This window comes from Carlito syrichta, unplaced genomic scaffold (genome assembly GCF_000164805.1).
Source record: "Carlito syrichta isolate Samal-C Ts95f unplaced genomic scaffold, Tarsius_syrichta-2.0.1 Scaffold299531, whole genome shotgun sequence".
Lineage (NCBI taxonomy): Eukaryota > Metazoa > Chordata > Mammalia > Primates > Tarsiidae > Carlito > Carlito syrichta.
This window is the reverse complement of record NW_007243627.1, coordinates 391-10,146: the sequence shown is the minus strand read 5'-3', so window position 1 is coordinate 10,146 and position 9,756 is coordinate 391. Positions and strand designations below refer to the sequence as shown.

Here is a 9,756-nt window from a genome sequence, read left to right as displayed (position 1 = left end):
GCGGGCCGGGGCGTGCGGGGCTTGGGCGGTGGACCCGAGGGTGTGGCCGTCGCTCGTGGGGTGGTTCCGAGAAGCCAATCGGTGGTCCTTGGTCAGATGGGTCGTCCGGTGCCCGCCACCGTCGCTGTGTGGCATGGAAGCGGCTGCCGTCGGGAGACACCTGTCTGTCCTCGTCCTTGACGGTTCATTGAACCCCCGCAGCGACTCTGCTGGTCGTTATGCACGTGCCATATTATTTTTGTTTTTATTTTGTAGTGCAGGGGATTTCACGAGGGTGGACACCCCAGGGCACAAGCTAGGAGGTGAGAGGGTAGAAGGCGCATCCAGGTGGGCTTGACTCCCTGTCTCTTGTTCTTCCTGACAGCGGACCTCCCTGAAACCCGGAGCTGCCAGTACCTGCCTGAAACCTTGGGAGCACTTATTCAGAGGGATCAGTGCTCAGATCTCTCTAGTGACTGTGAAGTGAACGTGGGCAGAATCTCACCAGGTGGTAACTCTATCCTGAGATTTGTGCAGTCTGCAGTTACATGGTTTGAGCTGAGGCTCCTGGACCCTCCAGCACGGTTGAGGCTGCGTCTCCCCTCAGGGGCACAGATTCCTATTCGGGGGCAGTGATGTCCAGTAGAAAGTCGATGAAAAGCACAAGCCTCATTTAGAATTTTTCAGCAGCTACAGTCAAAAGAGGCAGGCAGAGCCAATTTTGCTGATGTGTTTTCCTTGAGTCATTGCATTCAAAATGTTATCTTGACTCGTGGCACTGGCCTCACTTAAGGTGTTCAGTGGTTGCATGCAGCTAATGGCTACAGTATTGGATAGCACGTTTCTGGTGAATTCCAAAAGAGTCAGGCTTAGGGTGCTAGAAGATAGTTGCAGGTAAAGTGAATTTGTTTTCCGGCCGAGTCCCAGCCCTTCTGAAAGAAAGCAACTGTGACTGGAAAGAGGAAGTCCATGCCAGGTCCTGTCACTGAGAACAGCTGTTTGACAGAGACCTGTTCCAGAGCTTCTGGGCAGAGGCAGAAGATTCTAGAAAGGAGCAGGTTCTGATTTGCTTCACCTGAGTCAGTTCTTGGTTCACTGCATAGCATGAGTAAGACTTATAATGTTATCACATTCAGGAGCTGTTACGGACCAGGTCACCAGGGATAATGTGAACTAACTTGCAGAAGGTGGTGACCTGGGGTTCAGAGGGTTAAGTGTCAAGGTGAAGAGAAAAAGGTACTTTACTAGAGGGCTGGTGAGGCCATGGTATCCAGAGAAGATGTAGTCAGCTGACAAAATCCTAAACAACACCCCATTTCCTTCATTTTCCCAATACTTTTTCTGCACCTTGAGTAGCTGTCACACCACATTCATTACTACATGTGGCATTTAGAGTTATGCTGACGCTACTTCTTTCTTGAACATAGATAATAAAATGATACCAGAGGGAGGGAGTTTTCTATGCTGGAAACCCCAAAATATGAGGGGGACCCCACAAAAAAAAATCATTTATCTTTTGGAGGGCAGACCCCTTGTAGTACAGGCTTTTCCCACTAGGTAAGTGTTCTAGGAACCCACCAGCATCAGTGTACCAGCTAACATTGTTGTGAGAGGCTGTGTTTGGCTTCAGTTATTATATATATATATATTTTTTTTTTTTTTTTTTTTGAGACTCAACACATTTGCCCATTTCATTATGGTGGCTTGTGAGTGCACTTGCCCACAATGCCCTGAGTATTCATCAGTTTTTGACCAAAAATGACATGACCCCCCCATACCCCACCCTCCCTATTCACCTGATCTCACCCAGAGTGACTTTTTTCTGTTTCTCTGGGGAAAAGTCTTCAAAGGGAAACATCTGGTGGGTGTGGAAGAGGTGAAACAAAAGACAGCAGAAGCACTAAAAGACACCAAAATTGACAAGTCTAGAAACTTTTGAGCAGTGGAAAAAGTGTCTCGATAGGTTTCTTGCATCAAACGAAGAGTTCTTTAAGGGTGACTGAAGTTTGAATAAGTAAGAATAAGTACACAATTTTTTAAATAAATAAATTCTGGGGCTTTTGGGTTCCTCCTCTTATGGGGCCTGAAATTAATGACTTGTGAATAGTCACCCAGGGCAGACCCAAGAACTAAGCACGGTGCTGTTCACACACAGGTGAGTGTCATAAGCATCCTATCAAAAGGTCTTTTTTAAGAATCAGCAACCATTATTGAGTAAAAAGTTGAAAAACATATTCCTTGTATAAAACATTACATCTTTATTTTAGAGTTTTCTGTGGAAGCTCTAACTCAGGGTATAAAGACAGTAAGAATTTGCTTACTAATCCCGCCTGAGTTGTTTTTTGGGGGGGATATTAGGTTGAATGAGGTAGAGGGTTTCACCTCTGTGTACCTGAACATGGTAAGTTACTCTTCTGTTGTATTATTTTTATAATTTTGTCAGGTAGTCACAAGGAACATAAATTGTTACTAAATTAACGAAATACAGTTTTTACCACACCCAGTGAAAAATGCAGGGTTAAGTGGACTTAATATCAGAGGTGAATTCATTCAAGTGCTGCTACCTTTGTGTGGTCCTTCTGTCCCTTTTCAAGAGTCAAAGTGACATTCCCCATTGGGAAACCTTTTCTCCAGTTGGGTGTGAAGAGAATTTTAGGCAGGTGAATGCAGACACGTCTCGATCATGATGGGATTACGTACCAGTAAAACCATTGTAAGTGTCATAATTGAGAACTCTGTCTAAAGAAACTATAAGGCAGACCAAGTCTCTCATGACCCCTTGTTCTTTCCTCCTCTCCAGGTGAACCTTCACAGGCCTCTACTCTCTTCGAGGAGCAGCAGAAAATGAACATGGCTCAGGTGAGTTTAGTTCTTAATAATCAGTTTGTTTTACAAACTCTTATAAGGGCTTTTTAAGGACTTTGTGTAAGGGTTTATGTATCTATTTTAATATGAAAAAGTAGAGACAGAAATGGGTCAGACACATTCATAGAAGGTACAGGAATAAGACTAGCAGAGCAAAGGTGGCATGTGGGTAGATAGATGCAGGTCCTCTGCTGGTACACATTTACCAGATTGAACTCCACATTTATTTCTGAGGTTTTTAATTACCTTGGCAGTGGGTCCGACATTATGTAATGGTTTACATTGATGAGAAAGATAAAGCAAACTGATTCCTCATGAAATATAAAGAGGAAGATAACCTGATGTAATTGCTGTTCTACAAGTAGGTGATTTAGTAATAACTCATTACATAGCATAGAATGTTTTCTTTACTTTTTCCTCGATAGAAGTAGAAAATGTCATGTTGAGTACTAACTCACTCGTTACTCACTCACTTCTCAATACTTCAAACATGGGGTTAAATTAGACATTTTTGCAATGAATCAACTGAATGTCTTTAAAAATCACACTCCATAAATATTCTGAGTATCCATGATATTCAGGTTGTCTAGCAGATGATTTAAAATTCTGTTCTTTTTCAGATGTCTCCACACTTTGCGTTCAACTTCAAATGTCTGTGTGATGCCTTGGTTTTTCTTCCCACTTGCATGTGGCTTCCAGTGGCCCTACTGGATTGTAATCAAATCCGGTGGGCATTGTCTTACCCTTTCCTTACTTGACTTTTCTTCTCCACTTGCCTCTGCTTCTCACTCTGTCCTGGAATGTTTCTCTGTGAGTGCTGCCATCTCTATGGACTCATCATCTCCTCTTGTCCTACTGACTTTGAATATGTCATCCCATTGCCTTCTGTTCTTCATGGTTTCTCATTTGAAATCAACTTTAAATATGATTGGTTGCTTCTCCCTTGCTGCTTTCAAGATTATCTCTGTCTTTGGCTGTTTTAAAATTTTGAATATATTGTATCCAGGTGTGGATTTCTTTCTCCAAGATTATCTTACTTTTAGTTGAGCTTTTGGAGTGTGTAGATTAATCATGTCCTTCAAATTTTGGAACCTCTTGGCCACTGTTACTTCAAAAATTGTGTTAGACCCTTTGTGTCTCCCTTCTCTGTCCTGTACTCTCATTATGCATCTGTTGGTAAGCTTGATGTTGTCCTATGGTTCATTTTTTTGTTATTACTTTTTTCTTTCTGTTTCTCACTGCACAGTCTCAATGGACGTGTTATCTTAGTTGCTTCACTCTTTTTTCCATCTACGCAGCTCCACTGTTGAATGGACCTTTTTGGTGAAATGTTCATTTTAGTTATTGTACTCTTTAATTTTAGAGTTTTGGTCCCTTTTTATAATTTCTTTCTCTTTATGTCTTTATTTGGTGACATACTTCCCTTCAGTCCTTATATATCATTTCCTTTAGGTCTTTAACCATATTTTAAATAACTGATTTAAAGTCATTGTCTGGTTAAGTCCAATATCTGCTTCCTCAGGAGCAATTTCTGTTGATTACTTGTTCCCTGCATATGGGTCTTACTTTTTTTTTTCTTGTTTTGTAATTTTTTTTTTTTTTTAAGTTGGAGTGTCACTCTTTGCCACCCAGAGTGGAGTGCAGTGGCATGCTCATGACCACTGCAGCCTTGACCTGCTGGGCTCAAGCAGTCCTTCCGCTTCAGCCTTCCAAGTAGCTGTAACTACAGATGCACGCCAGCACACCAGCCTAGTTTTTGCGATTTATTGTAGAGACGAGGTCCCGCCAAGTTGCCTAGGCTGGTCTCGAATCCCTGGACTCAGACAGTTCTCTCGCCTCGGTCTCCCAAAATGCTGGGATTATAGGCTGAGCCACTGTGCCTGGCCTTGTTTTATAATTTTTGTTGTTGAAAACAGGACATTTTAATAAAATTTGGCAACTCTAGAAGAATTTCTGTCCTCCCAAGGGTTGTTGTTGAAATTTGTCCAGTGACTTTTTCTTTGAGTTGGAGTCTCATTCTGTCACCCAGGCTGGAGTGAGGTAGCATGTTCACTGCCACCGCAGTCTCTATCTGCTGGGTTCAGGTGATCCTTCCCGCTACAGCCTTCCAAGTAACTGGCACCATAGGTACATGCCTCCATGCCCGACTTATTTTTTGATTTATTGTAGAAACAAGGTCTTGCTATGTTGTCCAGGCTGGTCTCGAAACCCCTGGGCTCAGGCAATCCTGTTGCTTCTGCCTCCCAAACCGCTGGGATTATAGGCATGAGCCACTGTCCCTGGCCTGTCCAGTGACTTTTAAAAATAATTCAGTAGTGCCTGTATTTGTTGTGTGTGGCAGCTGAAGTCTCTGCAGATATTTCCTTAATGCCTGAAACCAAGCAAGTTTCCCAGTCTTTTCCAGGGAGCCTTGTGAATGCTGTGGTATTTCTCCAGCAGTCATCCAGGCCATTTACAACTCTGTATTAGTCTTCACTTCCTGCTTTCTCCAAACCTTAAGGTCACTCAGAAGTGACAGCTTAGAGCCTTCTCTTGTCCTTCCTGAGCATATCACAGTCCTGGGCATATTCTCAGCTCAGTGTATATAGGTGGGCTTCTCAATTCTCAGGAATATATCAGAGTTTTTCAAAACCTTTATGGACATTTCATCCTCCAGCTTGTCCTTTAAATAAAGCTTTTTCTTAGGCGATTACTTACCCCAACTGTTTGTCCACCACCCCAGGTAGCAGGTTAAGTTAAAGTTGCCTTTGAATGTTTTTGACTAATGCCTTGGAGCACAGGTTTTTCATCCTGGGTGAAAATTCTGAGTCAGTTCAGTAATCAGCCTTGCAAGTGAGGTCTTCAAGGGAACCATCCTATTAAGTCAAATAATGACAGTTTTCTGGGAACCAGCCTTTGACAACTCATACCCACTTCTGCCTCCTCCGGTGGTTGCCAGGCTGCTGGTTTTTGCTCTTATCTGAGTTGATTGGTTCTCAGAGCTAATGTGGAGCTGGAGAGAGATGGATGAAAATAGGACAAGTTAAGATGATGCAGAACTATGGTTCTCCCAATGTTGCAGGCTTTAAAAAACATTTTCAATTTTTTTTTCAATTGAAGTCTCACTCTGTCATCCATGCTGGAGTGATACGACTACTGCAGCCTCAACCTGCTGGGCTCAGGTGATCCTTCCATCTTAGCCTTCCTAGTAACTGAAACTATAGGTGTGTGCCACCATGCCCAGCTAATTTTTTGATTTATTGTTGGACGAGATTTTGCCAAGTTGCCCAGGCTGTTGAACCTGTGGGCTCAGACAGTCCTCTGGGATTACAGGCATAATGTATAAATTTTTTTTGTATAAATATTCTTGTATAGATTGCTTGAAACCTTTGATTAGCTTGCAGAAAAAGTTGATTCTGTAATTGCTGCCAGTTTCTCATTACTTTTATGGAAGAGAGAATTTTCTCAACTTTAGTATTTTTGCTGACATCACTTGTTAGTTTGAATTTGAAGTCTTTTGGTATAGAAACTTTGTATTTTCTTAGTTTCTAAGATTTATCCTCTGGATTTTATTACTCTTTTTCAGAAACCTTCTCTGACTTCTTGCCTGTGCATCTTTTGCCAGCCTCTTTAATATATTTGGTACTCAAGTGTTTTGTTTTGGTACTTTTTCTTAATCCCAATGTGCTCAAGGAGCTGTCTGATTGTCTTTAACTTCAGTTACCAGCTAGAGTGCTAATGATTCCTAAGTGTTTCTATAACCAACTGTTTTTGAGCCTCAAGAGTAAACAGGAAAAGTTCTCAGGTGTTTTCTGTGTCACCTAATTCCGAGACCTTGAACAAAATATGTTGCTGAAGGGATCCGTGTCATTCGAGGACGTGACCGTGGAGCTCACCCGGGAGGAGTGGCAGCAGATGGGCCCCAGGGAGCGGAGCCTGTACAGGGATGTGACGCTGGAGAACTACGGCCACCTCGTCGCAGTGGGTGAGCGGACCTGCCGCGGGACTCCTTCTGCAGCATGTTTGCTTTTTTTTTTTAGGTATCAAGACACATAGATTCTTTATAGAGATTAGAGGCTTCATAGACTTTGGACTAAAAGGTCTAATGTAATTGAAGCAAAAACAACTTTTGTCATTATCTTCCCTTCGAAAACATCAGATGAATATTCTCAGTTAATGCTTTTATAGCTGTGTCTTTTCCATCCAAGTGCTCATGGATCTGGTCCATTTATACCCTCAATTATTTCATTACAGGGTGTTGCATTACCAAACCCAAGGTTATCCTCAAGTTGGAGGAAGGAGAAGAACCATGGTCCCTAGAAGTCACATTCCTAAACCGGAAGTACCCTGGTGAGTGAGTGTTGACAGAAGGAGCCTTGGGGTAGTTAGATCTTAGCAGAAGAGCACCTTAAGAAGTTTTTTGGGGGGGGGGGGGTAACAGCTTTATTGAGATATAATTCACATCTCATATAATTCATTCAAAGTGTAATTCAATGGCTTTTAATGTGTTTATAGATACAGTCTGCCCTCTGTATCCACGGGTTCTGCATCCATGGATTCCAGCAATTATAGATTGAAACTATTTTAAAAAATGCATCTCTACTGAAAATGAACAGACTTTTCTGTCATTATTCCCTAAACAATATAGTATACAACTGTCTACTGTCTCTGTTTTATGAGGCTCGTAAGTAATATGGAGATGATTTAAAATATACTAGAGGATTTGCATAGGTTATGTGTAAATACTGTGCCATTTTATATCAAGGACTTGGGCATCCATAGATTTTGGTATTCAAAGGACTCCTAGATCCAATCCTCCAAGTGATGACTCTATGTACAAACGTCATCACCTCAAAAAGAAATCTGTACTCTTTAGTTGTCACTCTTCTATACCCCTGACTCCTCCAGCTCTAAGTAGACATGAATCTACATGTGTCTCTGCAGATCTGCCTATTCTGGACATTTTGTATAAATGGAATCATATAGTATGTGATCATTTGTGATTGGCGTCTTTTGCTTAACTTAATGTTTAAAAAGTTCATGTTATAGCATATATCAGTGTTTCATCCTTTTTATGGCCAGATACTATTTCATTGTTTGGATATACTGCTTGTGTTTCCATTGATCAGTCAGTAGATACTTGGACTACCACCTTTTGGCTATTATGGATAATGCTGATATGAACATTCATTTACAAGATTTTGCATGGACATATGTTTTTATGCCTAGGCATGAAATTCTGGGTCATGTGGTACCTCTGTTTATCTGATTAAGGAACTGCCAGGCTGTTTTCCTAAATGACATCGCCATTTTCCATTGCTAACAACAGCCCATAGGGATTCTGATTTTTCCATATTCTTACCAACATTTGTTTGATTCCAGCCATCCTGGTGAATGTGAAGTGGCATTTCCTTGTGATTTTGATTTGTTTTTCTTTGTTAGGCAGCTAAGGCTGTCATAATAAAATACCACAGACTGAGCGGATTAAACAACAGAAATTCTCTCAGTTCTGGAGACTGAAATTCCAAGATCAGGATGCCAGTAAGTTGGTTTCTGGTGAGGTCTCTCTTTCCTGGCTTGCAGAAAACCACTTTTCTTGCTATGTTCTCACATGACCATCCTCTGTGCATAGCCACTGGGGGAGAGAGAGAGCACCCTGGTGTTTTTTCCCTTTCTTGTAAGGACATCAGTGCTACTGGATTAAGGCTTCATCCTTATGGCCTCATTTTAACCTGGATTACCTCCTAAAGGCCTTGCCTCCAAATACCGTATTACTGGAGGTTAGTTCTTCAACATATGATTTGGGGGATGGGACACAGTCCATAACAGTTTATTTGTCACTAATGATGTCAAACATCTTTTCATATACATCTTAGCCTTTGTCTATACTAATAAATGATTCCAGAAATTTAAAAAAGTTATAGTATTCAATATAATTCCTAGAAGAAAAATTAAAATCATCTTAATTATTAGAAGTGATGTACACTAGCCGTGCTCGGTGGCTTAACCTGTAATCCCGTGCCTAGGGAGGCTGAGGTGAGTAGGTTGCCTGAGCCCATGGGTTCAAGACCCGCCTAGGCAGCAAAACCTCATCTCTACAATAAATTAAAAAACCAGCCATGCGTGGTAGCACATGCCTGTATTTCCAGCTACTTGGAAGGCTGAGGCAGAAGGATCACCAGAGCCCGGCAGGTCGAGGCTGTGGTGGCTGGGAGCAGCCACTGCACTCCAGTCTGAGTGACAGAGTGAGACTCCAACTCAAAAAAAAAGAAGTGATATACACTTATTGAAAGTTTTTGTTGTGAAACAAATGGCATTATATAAAGATTGACATAATTTAGATCAAGCATATATCCCAGTCAATATATGTAAAAGATTAGAGCATATTGACTGGCTAAATAAGCTATCTCTAAATATAAAACTTAGAAAAATTGTTATAATAGAATGGAAAGTTGTTAGTCAATAAAAGTAAAATAATTTAGATTTCATGTTCTGTTATCATTCAGGTTTGAATTCAAATATTCAGACATTAAAGTCTAGCCTGAGAGCACAGGTAAAAGAAAACATTTAAGGATTTGAATAACTGAACCAAATAATATGATTTCAGTGTTCTAAAACAAAGGAATAAAGTTCTAAGAATCCAAAAAACTGCTTCTGGTTACAGTCCATATTCTCCTACCACTTCTTTCTTGAGTGTTCAAATACAGTTGTTTGCTTTTCTGGTTAAAAAAAAAGATAGATTAAAATGCCCTCACTAGAAGATACCACAGCTAGCTAGCTTACCTTCCACCATGTGAGTCTATTACAAGAATAGTCTATAACCCAAAGACGTCACTCACAAGAATGCAACTGTGTTGGCACCCTATTCTGAGACTTCCAGCCTCTCGAACCGAGAAAAATAAATATTTATTATTTAAGTCACCTTAATTTGTT

General features: G+C 41.1%; 1 protein-coding gene across 1 annotated transcript in view; it reads left to right on the top strand.

Annotated features, from left to right (window-relative positions):
- Window positions 1–9,376, top strand: part of LOC103256976 (zinc finger protein ZFP69B-like) — a gene marked incomplete at its 3' end in the record, with an annotated part of 13,277 nt that extends 3,901 nt beyond the window's left edge. The window contains exons 3-7 of the mRNA XM_008054722.2: window positions 365–487; window positions 2,780–2,838; window positions 6,682–6,808; window positions 7,078–7,173; window positions 9,330–9,376. Coding sequence (XP_008052913.2) covers window positions 365–487; window positions 2,780–2,838; window positions 6,682–6,808; window positions 7,078–7,173; window positions 9,330–9,376 — 452 coding nt within the window. The remainder of the gene's footprint in view (window positions 1–364; window positions 488–2,779; window positions 2,839–6,681; window positions 6,809–7,077; window positions 7,174–9,329) is intronic.
- Window positions 9,377–9,756: the final 380 nt, after the last annotated feature.